The sequence below is a fragment of the Mus caroli genome, chromosome 2, assembly GCF_900094665.2.
Source record: "Mus caroli chromosome 2, CAROLI_EIJ_v1.1, whole genome shotgun sequence".
Lineage (NCBI taxonomy): Eukaryota > Metazoa > Chordata > Mammalia > Rodentia > Muridae > Mus > Mus caroli.
Genome location: NC_034571.1, coordinates 88,500,389 through 88,523,668, shown reverse-complemented (window position 1 = coordinate 88,523,668; position 23,280 = coordinate 88,500,389). Strand labels below are relative to the sequence as shown.

The 23,280-nt window shown below is 42.6% G+C and overlaps 1 protein-coding gene across 5 annotated transcripts in view; it reads left to right on the top strand.

The window, feature by feature from the left end:
• Ttc17 (tetratricopeptide repeat domain 17) overlaps nt 1-23,280 on the top strand; it is a 103,871-nt gene that overhangs the window by 223 nt on the left and 80,368 nt on the right. For 4 of the 5 annotated variants that reach the window (XM_029474324.1, XM_021154024.2, XM_029474326.1 and 1 more), the window contains exon 2: nt 18,947-19,036. In XM_029474324.1, coding sequence (XP_029330184.1) covers nt 18,947-19,036 — 90 coding nt within the window. Of the gene's footprint in view, nt 1-65; nt 471-18,946; nt 19,037-23,280 lie in introns of those variants that run through there. The other variant, XM_029474323.1, reaches the window with a different exon arrangement.

Below are 23,280 nucleotides of genomic sequence, written 5' to 3'. Positions count from 1 at the left end.
GTAGCGGCCAGGGTGCCCCCTCTCTGCCTGCGCCCCATCAGGGGGATCCCGGAGCCGGGCCCCTGGGTGACTCCGCGCGGCCCCGCCCCCAGCTTGGCTTCCCACGGTCCCGGCCCACGGGCCGAGGCTTCCTGCGCTCGGACCTGGCGCCGCCCCCTCCCCTCTGGTCCCCTCGCCCGGGCTCCGCCGTGGGGAACTTCTCAGCCTTCCACCTTGGGGCCGCGCGCCGTCCCGGAACCGACCCCGGGGAGCTGAGACTTGAGCTCCCGGGTTAGGAGTCACGGATTCATCTTTAGTTCTGCCTTTGGAGCCGCTGGACCAGGACCCGCGCGCCACCACCTCTCCCCGAGGAAGTAGAAAGCAGGTGGCAGTGCCGGGGAGTGTGCGCGTCCCAGGCCAGTGACAGCCAGGGTGGCATTAGTGAATGGATGAATCTTTTAATGCGCCTCCTCCAGCCTTGTCTCCCACTGGTAGGATTTGTTTCGCGATGTGATGGTTTGAGGCTGTGCCGTTAGCCAGGTCATTAGGGGCTCTTTAAAGACAACCCATTCTTGCTCCTTCTGAAGGAATGCCAGAAGATGCCTCTGGTGGCGGTGCCCGCATCATTCAGTTCTTAAGTGCCCTCATTTCCCGGTGTATTTTACATTGCTTCCTAGTTCCTGTGACCCAGCCCGGCACTCTGCATTTGCAGTTTACTAGATTACCTATGCTTGAACTGATTTCTCAGAGGAGTGACCGCTTTTCTTATATAACTTTCTGATGCCTGCATTTGCTTTCATACTGCTGATGCTTTAAGGACTGCGTGTGTGTGTGTGTGTGTGTGTGTGTGTGTGTGTGTGTGTGTGTGTGCTCGCGCGCGTGCTTCACCACAGAATCTTGTAAACTTAATGACTTCCAGCGCTTGACAACAATCAGGAAACGTCCAGGAGCCATTTAAAAAGTGAAGAGTGTACCCATGCAATTTAAGCATACTGACTCATGTTTTAACCAAAGGCATGAGAAAGAAACTGACCCTTTTGATTAACTCTAGAAACACATCGCAAGGTTTATATTTAAGATGAGACATTTAACAATGCAGCAAACCTAAACAAAAAAAATTTTTAAATGCCCACCCTTTGTGTTTCCAGTGTACTCTTTCCCCGCGTGTATTTATATCTGACTCCCGTTTTAAAGGATTTCTTTTTCATGGATATTAAGTTCAAGATCCAAGTTAATTTTCATTAACTGAGAGTTATGCCTTTCTGACATAAGATTGGAAATCCTGCACCATCCCTGTTTTCATCTTTTGATCGCTGTTGGTGATTTGCTGAGGTCTGCATGAAGGGAGGCATTGAATTCAGTCACTTATGCTGCAATTTGGGGAGCCCTTCTCCCATTGGCTCCTTCGCTATATTGTTTCTGGCCACAGCTATTTATACTCGATGACATTGACTTCTCCTTCCCATTTTGGTGGCCTGCCACTCAGCCGAAAACGTAATCCACCTGAAAAGTGAAGGTTAGTTAACGGAGATGAATCATTTATATGTTGAATATTACAGTGGGAAGGTAAGATCGGATTTGTTTTTGTTCTTTAAAAAAAAAGCCTTCTTTTACACATTGGATCTACATCTTAGAGGGAAATACAGGGGTATTAGTGCCTTGCCAGATCTTCTGAATCTCTGCCAAGTTATCTCTTCAGTAAGTAATCAGACTTAAAGATAAGAAAGCACGCCCTTTTTTACCCTTCCCATTGACTTTTTCCAATTCTTCATTGCACGTTAACAGTTGCAGCATTGGGTTCTGGCAGCCATGAACCTTTACTCTATAACAAATAAAGTTGATGACAATGTGTAACAACTGGCGGGAGAAGGGTGTTAGAGGTAAAGGGGTAGAGTTAATCTAAGAGGAAACAGGTACAAATGAATAAAATAGGAATTGGATATGGTGGGCAGCATTTTAGTTGGACTCCAGTAACTGCATAACTCCTGTGTCCTTTCCTGGCAATAAATGGAATTGGGGCAAAATCTAATAAACATTGTTTAGATTGCAGTCAGTGGTCACATTAGGGTACTCGTTAGTACATCAACTTGTGGATACTGTAGTTCTGTTTGTAAATTTGGAACCATAGTTAGGATTCAACTAATATCGAATTAGTATCTTAATTTCTGCTGCTTGGTTCTTGGTTCTGTTACTTGATTAAGAAAAGAAGTATGGTTCCAGTTTTAAAATGCCCTAACAGCAAGGAGGATCTGTGGACAAACTTCAGTAGAACATTAGAGTGATAAATGTCTTTCTAATCATTTGAATTCTAAAACTTTTAAAAATTATATGTGTCATGATTTTCCACAGCATACTGCATCATTTTCCACAGCAAATATGGAAATACTTATATGAATTAAAAGTGAGAGTTAGAGACAACTGTGGTGGCACACAACTTTAATCCCAGCACTGAGGTGACAGAAACAGGTGAATCTCTGAGCTTGAAGCCAGCCAACATGGCTTACTTACATAGCAAGTTCCAGTCCAGTCAGTGCTACATAGTGAGATACTGTCTTTCAGAGGAAAAAAAAAAATCAAAATTGCCCAAAGTGCACATTTAAATAGGGGCATTTCCACGATTATAGTGAGAGTACAGCATGGAATCTTTACCAGGACAAGTGCGTCTTCATTGGGTTTTTGTAGCACAAGCCTTAGCAGACCCTAAAGGTAGCCACACCGGTTCTATACTTCAGGCTGTGAATGTGCAAACTTAGAAGCCCTCTGACCTTAGGTGGGTCATGCAGGGGCTTCTTTCAGACAGATCTCCATTCCTGCAGGCAGCCTCTTTGCATTCAAAGCTGGAGTTGCTGCTGGCAACAGCCGGTGTCCAGTGTGCATGCCTTGGAAAATCAGAGTTTCTTTCCATGGCTCCTGCCTCAGCTAAGAAGCACCCCTCCTACCACTGAATTCCCAAGAATGCTGTCTAGGGAGGCCTGGAGCCGGAGCGGGAAGAAAAGGTCCCATTTTCTATGTTTCTTTCCCACCGTAACAGAGAGAGGTTAAGAAAAAGGCTGTCTACAATTGTGAGCTTTTTCTCAGCTTTCGGTTCTGGAATACCTCTTTATAATTCATTACCTCCCCTCTCCCCATACCAGGAAACCAGAAAGACCATCTGTCTTCATTTTCTTTCCTGTTGCTGTGATAAGATACCCTGACAAAGATACCTTAAGAGGGAAAAGGTTCATTTAGCTTACGATTCCAAGTTACATACATCATAGGAAAGTGGGAGAGGTAAGGGGAGCAGGAACTTAAAGCCGCCAGTGTGAAGCAGCTACTCACATTACAGTGAGCAAGAGCAACGAGGTAGCAGGCAGATACCCGTGCTCGGCTCACTTTCTCCACTTGTATACAGTCCAGGCCCCAAACCAGGGACTAGTGCTCCCCACAGTGGATGGGTCTTCCCATCTCAGTTAACAAAATCAAGACACGCCATGCCCACTGGCTAAGTTAATCTAGATAATCCCTTATGGAGACTCCCCAGTGGTTCTAGATTGAGTTCACCTGTCAAAACTAGTGATCCCAACTTCTATCGCACTTTATACAAGGAAGGGTCCTTAGCTTGGAGTCAGTCTGTGAACTAGATGACTGTGTGTTATTAACCAGTTAGCATGAGGCTCTGCTGTGTAATTAGGCCAAGAAACCCTTACATCATCCTTGGTGTTGAAATGGGGCTTCAGTTTAGTGTTGCGTGTCTGTAATGCCAGCACTCAGAGTGTGGAGGCAGCAGGGTGAGTAGTTGTCACACTTGACTATATACATATTCATATACGTGTTCATATACGTGTTCATACAGCAAAGTTATGGCCAGCCTGGGCTACATGAGACTCTCTCTGTCTCTAGACACACAACACACACACTTCTGAATAGTCTGGTAGGAAACTTCCTCATAATCAGAGCTGAGGTGTTGCTGGTTGGATTTGTAAAGAATAAGCTTCTAGACAATATTTCCAAATATTTTTATTTTATTTTTATGTAAATATAATCACATCACCATCAGACTACAACCAAGTTCACATCCACTTCTAACCTACTGAGGAACAGGCCATGGGACTTTGGCCTTTTGTCAATTCCAGGTGGCGTACCACTTCTTTAGGCAAGAGTTACTGAAAGTCACTCAGCAAGCATGATTTGCCAAGGGATGCTTCCTGCAGCCTAGGCTTTCCTCAGAGTTACTATGTAACAGAGGCTGGCCTTGAACTTCTTGAGCATTCAGTCACCACCTGTCAAGTGTTGAGATTATAGGAATACCCAACAGGACCCGGTAGTGTTTGTTTGTTTCCAAAGTACCTGCTCATTCGCTTGCTGCTGAGGTTAAATAAATTTTGGAATTAGCCTGCAACCCTCAGTACTCTCTAGCATTCTGTCTCTTTAGGGTTTCTGTTTGGTCGGTTGGTTTTTGGTTTTGATTTGGGGGCGGGGGTTGTTTGTTCTCGTTTTTGTTTGTTTGTTTGTTTGTTTGTTTGTTTTGGGAAGGCTCTCATCTATCGCAAGCTAACTTCAGACTCACTATGTAGGATGACTTTGAACTTTATAAAGCCTGGCTGTATCATCTCATATCAGATGAACTCTTGAAATCCTGCAGCTATTAGTGTGTAAGCTTGTTCAGTCCAGAAGTTGTGCTTCTGGCACCAAGTGCAGTGCCTCTGGATCCTCTCTTCAGAAACGGAGGGCTCAGCTTTCAGTAAGAATCACCGTCAGCACCCACTGTCTCATAACATTGTAACATTTATTTTCATCGCCACTGTTTCCTTCTCCTCTAAAGTTAGAACCCTCAAGTTTTAAATTTAGGGGAAAAGAGTATTTTCTGTGGGGAAGGGATTCTTAAAGCATATTGTTACAACTTAGTAGCCTCTAGTCTACAGCTAATGAGTAGCACTTAGTAATGGCAATAATTATAAGCATATTAATCTACAGTGGCATGCATTTGTGTGGTACATTTTGAAGTGCATGTTTTTCTTCTCATTACACTAGTAAGTGGAGGAATAGAAGGAAACAGAAGAGCAAATGTGGAAATAATGAAGGCTCGGCCAATCCATTTTCTTCCAATTTAGATTATTTTTTTCTTCCAATTAAGTATTTCATAGTAAATTTAGATCAGGTGACAGTGGGAGGTGAGGGGACTCAAGTAAGCCTGAGTTTATTTGGTGGTTGTGTGATCATTTGCCTGTAGGCAGGCAGATGTCTGGGGAACACAGATGCTTCCCCTCACAGTGAAGTTCCTGATGGTGCTGATGCACGAAAGCATCCCTTGGCAAAGCACGCTTGCTAAGTGACTCTCAGCAACTCTTGCCCAAAGAAGAGATCTACCACATGGAACTGACAAGGAGGCCCAAGTCCCACTGCACTGCTCCTCAGTAGGTTAGAAGTGGAAGCGCTACTTGGTTTTGTCTGCTGGTGAGTAATGTGGCAGATCTGAGAAGGTTTGCACAAGGACTAAGCTCAGTTCCTGTACTTTTAAGAAACATCACCTGGTGATGTCAGGTTTCACTCGAGTCACAGAACTTATAATGGAATGTCTCTATATATTACGGGAATTGTGATGATTTACAGACTGTAGTACAACTACCCCAGCAATGCTCAGCTGTGACTGGGAAGTCCAAGGATCTAGTAGTTGCTCAGTCCCACGAGGCTAGTTGCTTCAGCTGGTCTTCTGTAGAAGTCGATTCCCACAGATGTGCTGGCAAGTAAGTGCAAGCAGGTGAAGAAGAGTGGGTCTGCCTTCCTCCAATGTCCTTATGTGGGCCTCCAGCAGAAGGTGTGGCCCAGATTAAAGGCTTGTACCACCACCCCAGGGTCTGGAACTTGTTTTGTCCCAGGCTGACCTTGAACTCAGAGATCTCCTTGCCTTAGTCTCCTGGGATTAAAGGCCTGAACTACCTTGCCAGGGCCTAAGCTTTTCATAGCCACTATGCCTCAAAATCTCCATGTCAAGATCCAGGTCAGAAACTTGTGTCTTTCAGCCTCAAGATCTGGCTCATGGGTGAGCCCTCCAATTCTGGGTTGTAGTTCATTCCAGATATACTCAAGTTAACTACCATGAATAGCCATTACACCTGGTTATGGTGTGCACAGGATATGACCCAAATTCTTCCATAACTTCTAACCTAACCCTTCCTTCTCTCTAGCTTTTATCTGGTCTTCCTTGAATACCTAATCCTCAGTCCAGCATCACACACACATAGACACAGACACAGTCCAGCATCATACACACACACACAAACACACACACACACACACACACACACACACTCATGCACTAGTGCTCACATTGCTCTCTTTGTTGTAAGCATCCCTAGGTATGCTGTGTTCTCTCTTGCTTCTGTCCTTTGCACATGTTCCTCTCAGGTACCCTCATCTGACTAACTCAGACTTGACAACTTTTGTGTCATTTCCTATGTTTATGTATTTATAGCAGATGAATTTCGTTCTGAAAGCATTTGCTGACTCATGTTGTGACCATTTATACCTTAGTGCACTCTAGACCACTGCATAGCTTCAAAGAGAGCTCTACAACTTCAGCATCTCTCACACTGCCCAAACACACAGGTGACAGCATATCATTAACTGTCGATTGGCTGATGCAAGCGGATGTGATAAGTGGGTTTGGCGTCTTAGACATTTACTGTATGAAGCCTGTGTTCTCTAATGTGATTGTCATCTAGAGGTGACCTGTAGGAAGCTTCAGACTTGTGGGGAAAAAAATCGAAGGTTCAAGTGACTTGTCCATCAGTCACCCCTTTCACTCTCAGAAGAGGCTTAGAACAGTTGCAAAGAGCTGCAATCTCAGGGACCACTCTGGCCTGTGTGCTGCTCATCAGGTTGTGCTCTGCAAGGGACAGCATCCTCTCTGTCACTGGTGTTATACCCACAGGATCAGCTTTACTGCCCAGACATGTGAATACGTAGAGAAGTGATGAGAAAAATAATGAACAAGAAAGGTGAAAGAGGAAGAATGACTAAGCCAGGCAGTATAGACAGGGCTGACAGCCCCACTGCTGAGCAGGGGTTACAATCAGCTGTGGGCCCAGCAGCTGTTGCAGTTTGGAGGCAGCCCGCTGGAAGTGAACAGAAGGCGTGCTGGCAGTGAGAAGGATGAGGGCTTGCCAGCAGGCCAAGGCAAAAATTAGCGCAGCTTTGCACTCCCAAATGTGGAGAGCAGTGCCTATGTCTCAGTTACACAACCCTGATAGCAGAAGTTAAAACTGAAGCTCCTGTGTGTGGTTCTATAGCCAGGGACTCAAGTCAAGTGTGTGCTGACTTCCATTCCTCCTGCTCTCTTAAAGCCAGTCTAGTCCGCCCTTCACCCCTACAGCGCTCATCAGGACACCCAGGGCTTCCCTCATTGCCAAACTCAGTCCTCAGTAATCTCAGCTCAGCCTCTTAGCAATCTAGTGGCAACCTCGCACTTTACTGAACTATTTACTTTGATGGCTGCCAAGACACAGATGCTGTTTTTCTTCTGAGCCCCTAGCCATGACTTTTCCCTTTTTCTCTGCTGGACTCTTCTTTTCCTTGCTGACTTCCTGGCTGCTGTGCCGTCTCCACCCCCACAGGATAATCTCATGCAGCCTCCTGCCATAAACTTGACCTGTTGGCCTTCCATGTCTCATCTGTGCTCCATGACTCCTGGGCCTCTCCACTCAGAATGGCTTCACATGGGCAGCAGCTTCTGCAGCCATCTGCACCCCAGACTTCTTCCACTCATCAAATACTGGTGTGTGTCTTCACTCTTTTATTCTCCATTTCATACCCAGCCTAAAGATAATCTATCTCCTTTACTTCCAGAGTGCTTCCCAGTTGAGCTGTGTCTTTCCAGACTAACTCTGCCTCAGTCCCGCTCTGATGCCAGCTCTTAACTGGTCTTGCTTCATTTGTGCCCCAGATAATGTGTTCTCCTAGAAACACTGAAAATGTTTTGTTTTGTTTTGTCTTTAAATACATGTGGCCATATCATTCACTCTAGGATATGTGGAAAGCAGAGAAAAAGAGAGCACCTTCCATGCTCTTCCGTCACACATGAAGTTGAAAATCTAGGTTTTGTATCATACAAAGCCAGAAAGACCTGAGACCTAGCCACCTCTCCAGCCTCAGGCCCCACTCTCCTTCTTAGGTGACAGGATGTGTTTCTGCCTTTGGACATCCCTTTACAGATGAATTCATAGCTCATCCGGCCTCTCCTTTTAGGACTGTTCACATGACACCTCTTTATACATGTCTAAAAGGCCATCTCTTCCTGCACTGTATTCTTCCTCTACTTTATTCTTCGTAGTGATCGCTGCTGGTACTATATTATAGCAGTTACATTACATTTCCTGTCAGTGTGAGAAGGCAGCAGCTTTTTTATCTTCAATCAAGTAACCTCAGAACCAAAAACAGTGTTGGTACATGGTGTATACATGCAGGGAATACTGAATAAGTGAAAATAGTGTGTGTGCACATACATTATTTTGCCTGCAACGTGACTTATGTCAGCATACTCAAAGGCCACCATCATTTTAGTGGTCTAAAGCAGGGACATTGTGCTTACTTGAAGGATACGAGAGAATTCGTTGATTCTCCCTGTTACAACTGAAAAGCTTGGACAAGCTAAGAAGCACAGTGTCTCTGAACAAGCGCAGAAGATGTTGCCTGGCCACATCACAGAGAATATTCATCCTCAGAGTTCCTGTGTATTTGAAAACATTTTTATGAGTTTCTTTTGTAAACATGCAACTGGGAACATTGTATCTGATGACTAACTTGCTAGCTTAAAACCTAGGCATCTGTCCACAGTAGAAAAAGTTGCCTCCTTGATTAAGTCAGTTGTATGGCTATTCTATAGTGTATTTAAACAGTGCCTTTAGATTCTCCAGGGGTTTGGTTTTGTTTTGTTTTGTTCTGGTTTTTTTTCCTGTCAATACTGTGGCAGGTGAGTGTGATCGTATGTATATCTTGTATATCTTTGCATCTATCTATGAGTATTTGTGAGATGAATTCTTAGAAATGAAGATAACTGGCTTAAAGTATTTATTCTCCTTAGTTTTCCTAAGTATTGGCAAATAATTGTGCTAAAGGATTGTGTCAGAATTTGAAAATGCTCAGCAGGATTTGGGATGTGTAAAACCTTTGTTCATAATCTGACATCAGCAAAAGACCTTGCGTTGCCCTTGGTTAAACAGCACAGTGGCCATCAGTAGGAGCAGCAGCAAGCTGTTAAGAGCAGCCTTCAGTTTCATTTTCCTGGCTTCCTAGAAATGTTAAGCCTTTATCTATCGTTAATGTGAGTTTCCTACTGGTTGGGATTGCAGTAAAGGAAAGCAGTCATGTTGCACCCCCTGAGCAGTAGGTAAACTACATCCTTTGCCTCTCTTTAGGGCAGGGATTTCCAGCACAAGTTAGCAAAGTCATCTCCAAACATTGGGGTTCCTGTCGCCTCAGTCACAGCACGGCCCAGTGCCTTGTACTGATTGTAGTGTCTTCTCTAGTTGAATAATCCAGTTATCTCACTAGGAATTTTAAAGCTCACGCCTGGTATTCTATCTGGACTTAGTGGGTGCTTTTACTATTTTCTATTGCTGTTGAAAAAAAAAAAACAACCCACAAATGTAATGGTTTAAAACAAGCCAGATGTATTACTCTTGAGGTAACTAGGTAAGGAGACACAAGTCCATCCTGAAACACACAAGCATAGTGCGGAGAAGAGCAGTGCTGCATACCTTCCTGGAGGCCGTGGGCAAAGGCCACCTTTTCTAATGCTTTCCTAAGGGCTACAGTATTCCTTGGCTCCTGGGCCACTTTCATTGCATCTTCAGAATCAGCACTAGTTCATCCTACTGACCTCATTTTCTCTCCCTGTCTGCCCCGACCCCAACTCTGTGTGTGTGTGTGTGTGTGTGTGTGTGTGTGTGTGTGTGTGTGTGTTTTCCCTGGTCCATACACCTGATATCCAAGCTGTGTTCTCTGTCTTAATTAAGACGGTCTGATTAGCAACCATTCATCAGGTTGACATCTTAATTCTCGTTTGCCATACAGCGTAATTTGTTCACAAGGTTAGGGACCAGAGCATGGTAACCTGGTTGGGCCATTATTCTGCCTACTGCTGTGCTCTGTACTTATTTACGGCTTGAATTGAAGTCACGTCTGAGGTACATATAAAACAGCTACCTTTAATATAAACAGCAATTAGGAGGGAGAAGCAGGAAAATCAGGTTCATATTCAACCTTAGCTACATAGGAGTTTGAGGCCAGCCAGTCACAAAGAGGGATAAAAATAGCAACAGAACCAGCTACCTTGTTTCCATCCATGTTTACAAGAGCTTCTTGACAAATACAGAAATTATCCATGACTCTTGTCATCTCCTCCAACATCTTATTTTTGTTGTAAACGTTGTAGACGTTATGGAAAGTGTGTTGTCTATATATGTTCCCTGTGGCATAAATTCTAAAATATAGTTTAAGACTTATATATTTGCTGTTTATGTTGGAAACATTGTCTTACTTGTCAATCAGGAAGACATTGACATGAATGTTCTTACAAATTGGCTACAGCGTTATGAACATTCAAATCTAGATAATAGCTATATACTTTATATGTCTGAATTATGCAGGAATAAGCAGTTTTGCAACCATGGTTTCTACAAACTGTAATAACGAGAAAATAAAATCTAGTTGAGGATAAACTTCAAATAATAGTAACCATGAAATTCATGTGATGGGCAGGATTCAGTACTTGTGTTTAAGTTTGTTTTAATTTGATGCTTGATAATTCTTCAAACTGAGACTGGCTTTAACTTTCTTATTAAAATATTATACAACTTTTCTAGCAGCAAAAATTACAGCAAAACAGTTGTCTTAACAAAGTGTATGCTCAAAGGCTAGACAGATGACTCCATCCATAAAACACATGCCAAGTGTGGTCCCCAGCACCCATGTAAAAGCCAGGCATGGTGGCACACACTTGTAATCCCAGTGTCCGGAGGGTAGAGACAGGAAAAACCCTGGAGCTGCCAGCCAGCCTAGCCTCATTGGTGAGAGACTGTCTCACAAAACAAAGGAGATGGCTGTCCTTAGGAACAGCACCAGATTGACCTCTGCCTGCCAATATGCACATGCATACAAGTGTGCATGCAGAAGACACACACACACACACACACACACACACACACATTTTCACAGTTTTAGCCAGGAGTCTATGAAGACACTCTGATGAGGGAAATCTGGACTGATATTTTGAACTTGGAGTTCTCTAAACCTGAAAGAAGATGGAAGTCCATGATGGCCTAGCTCGGAGCAAGACAGTATTGACGACAGCCACTCTGCCTGCCTCAGCCCATCCCTTTAAAACTCATGCTGATTTCCATTGTATTGTGCATGGCTATAATCATAGGTGGAAAGATGCCTTGGCCAGTTCTTTGACAATAGTAATAAACTGCAATTAAATTTCAGATAAGATTTGAAGAGAAAGGTATGGTCCAGAAAAGTCACTAGCTGAGCATTTTTTTGATGTCTTCATCTTAGACCCACATCTGTGACAAGAACTGTCTTTATGAATACCTAAGAGAAAGCTGTTAGGCTATTCTTCTGCCAGAGAGTTTGCTTGTCATTACAGTTTGTTTTAAATTGAATAAAACAAATTTGTTTCTCAGTCCTCTCAAGTTTGATGTTTACAAAGATAACATTCTTTTAGGTAGATATTTTCTTTATAAATATAGGTAATATGTACTCATTGTTGAAAAGACTGAAAATATAAATAAACAAATGATCTAGAGCCCCACTAACTAGAACCATGCTTTAAAAATGTTGAATATAGCCTATCAAATTTAGAGTGAGGCAGGAGAAATATTTTTAAGTATAAAAGGCCAATATAGAAGCCCACAAAGAGATTTAAATGTATTCACAGCTATTCTCTTTTTTTGTTGTTGTTTTTGTTTTCTTTTTTCTTTTGTTTTTTGTTTTCCAAGACAGGGTTTTTCTGTATAGCCCTGGATGTCCTGGAACTCACTCTGTAGACCAGACTGGCCTCAAACTCAGAAATCTGCCTGCCTCTGCCACCCAAGTGCTGGGATTAAAGGTGTGCGCCACCACCTCCCTGCTTATTCTCATGTTTCTAATGGCTTGTGGAAACTCACTGTTGGTGGGAATTTAAGGTGATTCAACTATTTTGGAGAAAATTAACCAAAAACATAAAGTGCATGTCCTGTGACTTAGACATGCACTTCAAAGGGAAGAACATATCCAGACAGCTGTGCAGAGAGCATCACACTATTTTTTAAGTAAAATAATGAATAACATAAATTTTAGTAATAAAGTAGGGCTTTATTAACCATAAGCTAAGTGTAGTTACTTAAAACAAAACATAAACCACCAAAATTGAGCTTGAACTGGAGATACAGCTCTGTTGGTGGAAAGCTTGTATCCATCCCAACACTACATAAACTGGATGTGATGGCCCACCTGTGTCATCCTTGCAGTTTGGAAGTATATTAGAATGTTAATGTCATGCTCAACTTCACAGGGACCAGCCTGGGCTACATGAGACCTTGTATCAAAACTAAGTCAAGAGTTTGGAGAGATGGCTTCATAAGTAAAGTGGTTTCTGTGCAGTCACGGAGACCCACAGAAGAGCCCAGGTGCAACAGCAGGGGAGTACCCAGCACTGGGGCAGCATGAGCAGGAACCCTGCTGCCAGCCCATCTAGACGAGTGAGCTGAAGGGTCATCGAGAGACTCAAAAAGTCAGGTGGAGAGCAGTGGGCAGGGACACCTGACGTGGAGCTTCTGGCCTTGGGACAAGTATGATCACACACATACAGAGGGGAGGGAAAGAAAGAGAGAGATAAAAGAGAGATGAGAGTGAAGGCTATGAGGACCTAAAAGCCAAGTGTAGTAGCACATCGCAGGCTGTAATCCCAGCACTGTAGAAATTCCAGAGGCAGAAACAGGAAAATCCCTGGAACTCACTGACTAACCAGACGAGCCTAATGTGCAAATCGCAAATTCAGTAAGAGACCCTGTCTCAGGAAATAAGGTGGCTATTACATGAAGAGTGATTCCTGAAGGTGCCCTCAGGTCTTCACATGCACATGAACACAAATGCACATAGCTGCATAGACACAGCATAAGTAAGAGTAATGATCCATCTATATTTACTGGGAGAGGCATCCAGATAGGTCGGCAGAGGAGTGGGCTAGGGAAAGGTGTAATACACTAGTTATTATTCCCATTTTTAAAAATGATTACATTGATTGACTGGCTATGTTGGAAAGTACCTTGTATGGATTATACTCATGTGGAGATCAGAGGAAAACTTTCCAGAGAAGCTTTTCTCATCCTACCATGTCGGTGGCCAGTGGTGGAACCCAGTTCATCAGTGTTGGCAAGTGTCTACCTACTGAGTCATGCAATGAAGCTCATGTCTGATTCTTGTAAAGATATGCACATAGCAGTGGGGCGGGTAGAAGTTATCATGACATATCTAACAGTAGATAACTCCGAAAGTGAGATTCTTTTCCCCATCCTGTCTATATTGTTGATATTTGAAGTACAATACTTAGTTATAATCAGGGGGGAAATGCTTGAACTTTGTTAGCATTAAAAACCCATGCAGCTAGAGATGGCTCAGCAGCTAAAAGCACTGCATGGCCCTGCAGAGGACTTAGGTTCTAATTCCCAGCACCCACATAGCAGCCCACAACCATTCGTAACTCCAGGTCCAGGGAGTCCCATGCCCTCCTCTGGCCTCCTTGGGTACCAGGCATACATGTGGTGCAAGATATACATGCAGGCCAAATAACCCATGTACCTAATTAAGAGCTGTACGACAGAGAGCTTTGCATGATACAATGAACTACTACTTAGAAATAGCCACTGCGCCGGGCAGTGGTAGCACATGCCTTTAATCCCAGCACTTGGGCAGCAGAGACAGGCAGATTTCTGAGTTCAAGGCCAACCTGGTCTACAAAGTGAGTTCCAGGACAGCTAGAGCTACACAGAGAAACCCTGTCTGGGGGTGGGGGTGAGGGGGAGAAAAGAAAAGAAATAGCCACTGCTTAATTGGAGCAAATGAACAGTTTAACAAAAAGTAGGTGTGTGTGTGTCTGTCTGTCTGTGTGTATGTGTGTGCATGTGTGCATACGCATACATGTGTGGGAGGGTTACATGTGAAAGTCACAGTCTCCAGTGTTGTTCCTCGGTTGCCATCACCTTTTGTTTTTCTAGACAGGGTTTCTTCCAAGGCTTTCTGCTTGCAAGCCCCGAGGATCTACTTGTTTCTACTTTGCCAGTACACACCACCACTCCCTGGTTTCTTTATATAGCTTGGAGCTTGCTTTCAGGACTGAATGCTTGCATGGCAAGCACTTCAGTACCAGAAGAAACTTTTAACTGCAACTCTGTAAATCACCCTTGCTCCAAGCAAGGCAAGATTATATGGGCAAGTGGAAAATAGGGCAGATATGGCAGTCTCATGGGTTGGAATAGTGTTTTTTGGTTTTGGTTTTGGTTTTGGTTTGTTTATTTGTTTGTTTGTTTTTGTTCAGGGATGAAAGTCAGGCTGGTAAAAAAAAATGTGACAGAGGTAGGGTTAAAAATTTAGAAGAACCTAGAAGTTATCTAATTGTGTTTTTTCAGCTGATAGGGAAGTAACTCAGGCAAGGAAGATAAGTTAATTGAATTAGTCATGGGATGTATTGTCAGGGGCAGACTTACTCTGACCTATGGAGACTTAGCCACTGTACCTCCAGGAGAGCATGGAGCAAATGTGGCATCAAGACACAGTCACGAGTGTGTTGACTGTAATGCTTGATATAGGAGTGTGTATGCACGTAATGCTTGATGATACAGGAGTGTATCCATGTAATACTTGACTATACAGGAGTGTGTATGCATGTGATGCCTGATGATACAGGAGTATATATGTATGTAATGCTTGACTATACGGTAGTGTGTATGCATATAGTGCTTGACTATACAGGAGGGTCTATACAGTCTCTGATGGGAGATCAAGAGGAGGATAGTTGGCTTCACAAAAGAAATGTCATTTTTTTGGTTCAGTCATCTAGCCCCTGTCAAAAGTATAAGTGTGTGCCAGCACTATGTGCAATGGCACAAAAGACTTGGCTTAGTTGGGATTTCTATTGCTGTGATACAATACTGACCAAAAGCAACTTGGGAAGGAAAGGGTTTGTTTCATCTTACACTTTGGGATAACAGCCCATCATTGAGAGAAGTCAGGGCAGGAACTTAAGCAGGGCAGGAACTCACGCAGAAGGCATGGAGGAGCACTGCTCACTGGCTTGCTCCTCCTGAACTACCCAGCCTACTTGTGATAGCATCCAGTACCAGCTGTCTAGGGATGGCTCCACTATAATGGGCCCTACAGTCTTGCCTACATCCCCATCTTATGAAGGCATTTTCTCTATTATGGTTTCCTCCTCTCTCTCTTGGTCAAGTTGAAAAACAAAAATAAATAGGCAGCCCAAGGGATCTTAAAGGAGCCACAAGGATGACCTCACAGAGCCTCTTTAAAACTTAGGCTAAAGTGGACCAGTGAAATGACTGAATAGCCTGATACTTGAGTTCAATCTCCAGGACCCACACAGTGGAAAGAAAGAACCTCTGATCTCCACCTATAGGGCACATGTGTACACTGAATTAATTAATTAAAATGTAATAAAGTTAGCAAAACATTTGGGGTAACACAAACACTTTCTGAATTATAAACATTTCATTGGCATGTCGGACAAACTTCAGGTGCTATAGGTGTGGTTTGTTCCAGGGCGTAAACAAGGGTAGGGTTTTCTGCTTCTTCAGCCCCATCCTCAGGCTTCCTCAAAAGACACTGTGATAAGAGTCTCTGTCGTACCACCTGACCTCACTTAGGAAATCCGAGCTCAGAAATAACCACTGTGACTAATAGACAAGAATGCACTGGCCAAGGCTCCCCCATGGGGAAAGAGGAAGTCAGGGATGTAGTTGTGATAAAGAAGGAAAGTCTGGGTACTGACCAGCAAAGACTAGACCTAGACAGCAAGTGGTGCCATTGCTGATTTATACAGAGAGAAAATGATAGTGTCTTAGTGTTTCAGTGTTATCTATCCATGATCCCGTCGTAACTTAAAATTCTGAATTAAAAAAATACTCTGTTTCAAGTTCTTAAGGGGAATATATTTTTTAATGAGTGCATCATACATGTCAGTTTTTATACTGCTGCCAGAAGAGTGGGTTTTCCATGTTGTTTTCATATGTAAAAATGAATATCATTGCAGATAGTACAGTTGATGTATATGAATAAGTTGTATATGAGGCTTGAAATAAATGTCACTACAGGAATGTATCATATCCTGCTCTAAAGGACCATTGATGATTGACTCAGACTTACCTTCCTAGAACATCACACATGGTTCTACACTTAAATTGGTTATTTTGTTTAAATGTTCACCTTTATCTAACTTGGCAGTGAAGTGGTTTCCATCTGCTGCTGAATGAATTTACTGAATCCACTATCTTAGGGCTCTCATTGGAGATGTGGCTTTGAACAGTGTCTCAATTTGGAACTGGTTCAGCAGTTAAGAGCACTGGCTGCTCTTCCAAAGGACTCAGGTTAAATTCCCAGGATTCACATGATGGCCCACAGCCATGTATAACTCCAGTTCCAGGATACAACATTCACACATACATACACATAGATGAACTCCCAATGCATATAAAATAAAAATAATTCATTAAGAAAAAAATCAATGTCTTGATTAGTTAGAGAAAGCACAAGTGGAATCTATAAAAGTCACTAGATAGGAGTAAAGTGTTTACTGCCCTTTTATATAATTTGATGCATGTACCCATATAATGTACTCTAAGGAAAATACAGTTGAATTGTATGGCACATGTCATCATCTTTAGTGAAGTGAGTTGCTGCAGAACAGTGAACTGTCAGCTGGAGGCCTGGAGGATGCACCCTTCCAGATGACAGAGTTCAGTCCGCAGTCACATTTCCAATGCCAGCTCACCTTTCCCTGTGTAGCACTGCTCTAAATATAGTTCTTAGTTCTTTTCTTAAATAGAGCAAGTGAAAGCAATTCTGCCTTTCCTTTGTGACTCAGGGCCGATGCGCACTTACTGCACTGTCTGGAAATGGGAAATGGTGGCATTCGTCACTGGATGAAAAGTTAAAGTGAACTTTGAGATCTTAGTGTGCAGTATGTTCTCTTCTGTTTGTTTGGTTGTCATTGGTTTTATATTTTTGAGACAGGGTCTCAATATGTAGCCCAGAGACTTGTGTCAAACTCACAATCCTGCCCTTGAGGGCTGGGGTTAAACTGCCTCTCTCTAGTACCTCTTGGCTTTGCTCCTGAGCAACTTCACATGCTAAACATCATGACATCATATCACTTCTTTATACATTTTACAGAGAGAACGTAGGAGTCTATAAAGTCCAAGTAATAAGTGGGTGGAGCAGGCCTAGAGAGACTCGTAAGAATGTATGGGTAGAGTGGATACTGTGGTATTTACAAGGTTGTCAAGTAGACACTTTAGTAATATTTTGAGGAGAGGCACTCAGAAGGAAAGGAATCCATGCTGGCATTTGCCAAGGTAATTACCGTAACATTTTAGAATTTAAGACCTGGAAATTACTGCACTAAAGATATGTGGCAGGTCATAACTCTTCCCTTGCTAACCCTTTATCTGGCAAAGCTCCATGCCATTTGCTGTCACCTCAAAAGGAGAAAGCCAGCCGTCAGTAGCTACCCTTCCCGTCAGCTAATAACTTTATCCTGATGTCTCTGTTAGCTGCTCCATCTTTGCTAAACCAAAGGCTTCAAGGAGACACAATACACTTCTCTTCCAGTGGGATGTGAAGAAAGTCCTGCAGCCTTGGCTATGTGAGCATTCTTAATCTACAAGTAAGATTATTCTCTAGCTCCAAATGTTGCCTTCATCTGTCTTATTCTCCTGCAAACCCTTCAAATACCAGGTAAACAGTGGGCTTGGGTGTTGGAGACTGAAGGAGACTGTTCTCTGACACCCGCCCTCTGGGTTCTTGGTTTTCTGGAAACTCCATTGAATTTCTGCTGCTTGAGGTCTGGACAAGATGCAAGTAATCAGATATTCTTTGTTTTCTATCTGAAGCTTTTTATACTTGGGCCACTAGCTGTAGCTTTCACATTTTCTATTTTGTCTGGTTGTATTAGACAGCCAGTGTCTCTATTGCTTCATTGATGAAGTTAAGTATTTAATGTCTATTTAGCTAAAAATGTTGTGGTGACTATCTTGTTTGTAGGTTTGTCTCCCTGTTTAAGAATGCTGTAATGTCCTAGAGTTTGTTTCACTAAGTGAAGTATCATGTACTAGTGATGAACATTTTATTAACAAATGTTGCAAATAATCCTACAGATATGAGAGCAAATCTCTAAGTTTGCTGCCAGTATGTGGGGCTCATCTTTATATTGCAGATGAACAGCATAGTCACCTGACCCGTTGATCAGAGAACATGCACATGTAATAATTGTATAGCTGATCTTACATCATCTTTGATTTATGATTTTTTCCACATGGCCTTTCAAAATGTATTTTTAATATTTTCTTTTTTATCATTTCCAAGTCTATTTAAATATGAAACATGCTGTCAAAATTAAGCAATCTGGTATCTTTTGCTATTATAAGTATGGAAAGTATATAAGAAGTTTATTTCATTGTCTGTTACTGACGACTTCTCCTCCTGATTTCACTAGAAGAGCTGGAAAACCTTAGGATGCTGTACCTGCTGTGCTCTTACTGAGCAGCCCCCAGCCCTCCTATGCAGTCCCGTTTGAATTGCCCCTTCAGACGTACTGAGCAGCCAACACGAGCTAGAATGGTGATGGGCTAGCAATTGAAATCAGTAAATGAAGCTTTGTTCCTCCAAGGAGACACTAATGAAGTGGGGTGTAATTGACTTATATATTGCTTTCTTGTAGGTGGACTCACCAATGAACTTGAAGCATCCCCATGACCTAGTCATATTAATGAGACAAGAAACAACAGTTAACTACCTCAAAGAACTGGAGGTGAGGCCACTGGATGTGTGCTGTGCAGCCGAAGCATCTGCCTCCCGGGAGCTGGCTGTGGTCAGAGGACAGCTAGAGTGTATCATTAACTCCAGTTCGATGACTTGTAGAAGGTTTGAGATCTTGCTTTGAGACAGGGCCTTTCAAATTATTTCGTCAAAGTGGAGTATGTGTGTATTTGTTTTCTTAATTAAATTTGTTCCTAGAGTTTACACGTGTATGTAATAATACTGACTACTCTCGTGTCCACCTCCCTACCACCCCAGCTACACCACCCTCTCCACCAAAGGAAGTGCCCTGGAGTAGGTAGCAACCTAATGCTCTCCTCACTTAACCCTACAATAGGTTCTGTGTCGCCCTGTCGTCGTCCCCCGCCCACCCACCTGTTAGAAGGAGAATGTCTCTCAGGTATGGTCTGAGAAGAGCATGTGTAAAATATGAAAAGAAAGAAAGGAGCTGGATTTGGTCACTTAGAGGCGGAGAGGCAGGTGGATTTCTGTGACTTTGAGGCTACCCTGGTTTGTATAAATAGTTCCAGGACTATACAGACCTTGTATCAAAAAAAAAAAAGTCAGGAGAAAGGAGCTGGGCAAGTAGCACACACCATCATCCCAGGCCATGCGGTCCAGACCAATCCAGTATACAGTGAGGTACTAGCTACAAAAAAGAGGAAAAGAGGTTTTCATAAAACCTAAAAATTATAATTTTCATTCTTTCTGAAGGAGTAAAAACCAGGGTCTCAGTTTCATCTTCTCTTATGGTTAAATCAAAAAGTCTTAACCAGTTTGTTCCAGGAAAACTTGAAACTTATATGTGGAAAGAGTAAAATACAACTTTTGTTTGATGAACAAACCAAGCAGCATTTTTAGACACTGATTTTGTCATATTATGAGCTGGATTTGCTCAATAACATGTAGTGATTGGGAAAAAAAAATTGACATAAACTGTGTACTTAACATTATAGTATAAATAATATCTAAAATTTTAAGGAAACTGAATTACAGAAAGATGCCAGTTTCTTATTGGGAATAAGCGGGAGTAATGAGTGTAGACTAAAGAGCCTTCGAGCAGAAAGGATCCTAAGGACCATCTCCACTTACAAGGAGGAAACGGACCTGAAGATTAGACCCACGACCCGCCCAGGCTCTCAGACTCTCGGGGCAGACATGGCAGAACTGAAGGCAAAAGGCTCAAGGCTTGTTCTTTGGTTTTAGTTTGAGGAGGTTTTGTTCTTTTCTCTCTTAGTTTGGCTTCTATTAAAAAATAATATGACCAAACTTGGGGAACATGGGTTTATTTGGCTTATGTGTCCCCATCACATTCCATCAGGAAGGGAAGTCAGAGCAGGAACCTAGGGGCAGGAACTGAAGCAGAGACCTTGGCAGGAACACTGCTTACTAGCTCATGGTGAGCTGTCTTTTTTATAACTCCCAGAACTGCCTTGCCAGGGCTGGCACCCTTCACAGTGGGCTAAGCCCTCCAACCTCAAGTCATTTAATCAAGAAAGTTCCCTTACAGACTTAGCTATGGGCCAGTCTGATGGAGACATTTTTTCAGTTAAAGTTCACCACTTCACAGGTGACTGAGCTTGCGTCAAGTTGCCAAAAGAAAAAACAAATATGAAAAAACCCAGAAAGCAAAAACAAACAAAAACAAACAGCAAAACCCTCACTAGTACAATTTTGTGAGCACTGAACCCAGAGCATGCTGTACAACCACTGTACCACTGAGCTGGCTTTTTTTTTTTTTTTTTTTTTTACTTTCCAGATGAATTTGAGAATTGCTATGTCCATGTCTTTGAAGAATTGTGCTGGGATTTTGATGGAGATTGCATTGAATCTACAAATTGCCTTTGGTAGGATGGCCATTTTACTATGTTAAGAAACTAATCACCAAAAAACCAAAGGAATCCAATCAAAAAATGGGGTATAGAACTAAACCAAGACTTCACAACTGAGGAATCTCTAATGGCTGAGAAGCACCTAAAAAATGTTCAAAGTTCTTAGTGATCAGAGAAATGCAAATCAAAAAGATCCTGAGATTCCACCTTACACCAATCAGAATGGCTAAGATTAAACCCACAGGTGAGAACACATGTTGGAGAGGATGTGGAGAAAGGGGAACACTCCTCCATTGCTGATAGGATTGCAAACTGGTACAACCACTCTGGAAATCAATCTGGAGGTTTCTGAGAAAATTGGAAATAGAGCTACCTAAAGACCCAGCTATATCACTCTTGAAAATATAACCAAAAGATGCCCCACCACTCCACAGGAGCACGTGTTCCATTATGTTCTTAGCTGCCTTACTTGTGATAGGCAGAAGCAGGAAACAATCCAGATGTCCCACAACAGAAGAATGGATACAGAAAATGTGGTTCATTTACACAATGGAATACTACTCAGCTATTAAGANGTTGTGAGCCACCATGTGGTTGCTGAGAATTGAACTCAGGACCTCTAGAAGAATAGTCAGTGCTCTTAACCACTGAGCCATCTCTCCAGCCTCTGCTATTACTTTTTTAGTGACATAAATAAAGCATTCAGTTTAATGATATGTGATTAATTCATCCAATAATTGAAATGCAAAGGAAAAGCATTGGATCCACCAGTTTTGGAGTAAGTTTAGTGTGAGGATTTATGCTCACTTCATATAGACAGGAGAGATAGGTGAGATACAAATACAAATAGAAAAACGAATGGCGAAGCCTACAGAAGCAGAAAGAAATAGCAGCACGAATGGGGAGCATAGCCATGGCCATTCAGCTCTGCGGCACTAAGACACTGGCCGTACTCTGGGTAAGATAAGGGGCAGGTTCATGGCTCCAGTGTGGGTACAACCAAGTTTTGCTCAGTTCAGGAGCTGCACCCTCATTTCAGCAGCATGTCAGGGACATGGAGTAGAAACTCCACCATGCTAAGTAAGATCTGGTGCTGACTGGAGCTGGGTAGACCCTGGAAGCCACGTCAGGACAGGAGTCTGCTGTGGAGGACTTAGAGATGGATAGGGTAAAGCAATACTGGAGAGTTTTGGCCTGATTAATTACAAAGTGAAGATGTTTTCTGGCATACAGGCAGCAGGCTTTCTAACCCCAGATGTCACTTGAGTGAAAACATGAGGGATGCACTATGAAGAAGAAATAAATTGAATAGAAGTATATAGCATATACAGTGGGGATATTAGAGCCTTGGAAAAGCTGCTGAATTTATTCATTTATGGTGTCCTAACAGAATAAACTGTATGAATTTATAACAATATGTAGTTGGAGTGGGACATAGTTAAACAGTTTATATTATTGTATAATGTTCAGGAGGAAATGAACGGGAATCCCATTGGATATTTTCAGCACATATATTAAAAATGTGGGAAGAGCTTAAGTAGTCTTGCCAAAAATGTAATTAAACCACAACATCAATCATTTTCCTACCACCAGTTTCTTCTCATTGTTCCTTTACCTGTTTAAAATACTGAGAGAAGCCTGCAGGCTTCATCACACTAAGAAATCTGTGACATGGACAGGTTCTTAGCTAGAGTCCCCTGTCAGTACTTAGAGAGACCCAGAGGGCAATGCTCAGGAACTAAGGGAACTTCAGTTAAAACTTTCCCAAAGACTAGCGGATTCTCTAGAACAAATGGCCTGATTCTGTAAACAAATTGTATGGAGAAGCAGGATGGGGAGATAATGTGGTAACTACTAAATAGGAACAGACTTAAACAAACAATTGTATTGTGGACTTCATGGTATTCTTTTTTAAGACTGTATTTTTGAAATTTTTATATAATTTTTTAAAATCATACAATGAAATATGTACCTACTCTCTTATTTCCCTCTCCAACTCCTTTCATATACCCTGACATTTCTCCCTCCAAGCTTCATGTTGGTTTTTTAATAACTACGAAGTCATTTTCATGCTGCCAATATGTTCATGGGTGTGGGGCCGTCCACTGTAGCCTGAACAGCCCACTGTGGACCATCTGTCTCCTCAGCAAAGAGTGATTCTCCCTCCCCTAACTCCTCAGTATAAGATAGGACTTTGACATCATCTGTGCCCTGTCTGTGCTGGGACTCTGGCTGCCTGAGCTTGTATAGGTGAACACAGCTCCTCTGAGGTGATGATTGTGGTCTCATGTCATGTCCAGAAGATGCTATTTCACAGCACCCCCCTGTCCTCTTCTCTTCCACTCCCCCGCCTCCTCTTGATTGATGTAGTGTCCCTCATCCCTGCTGTGGTGAGCTTTACACT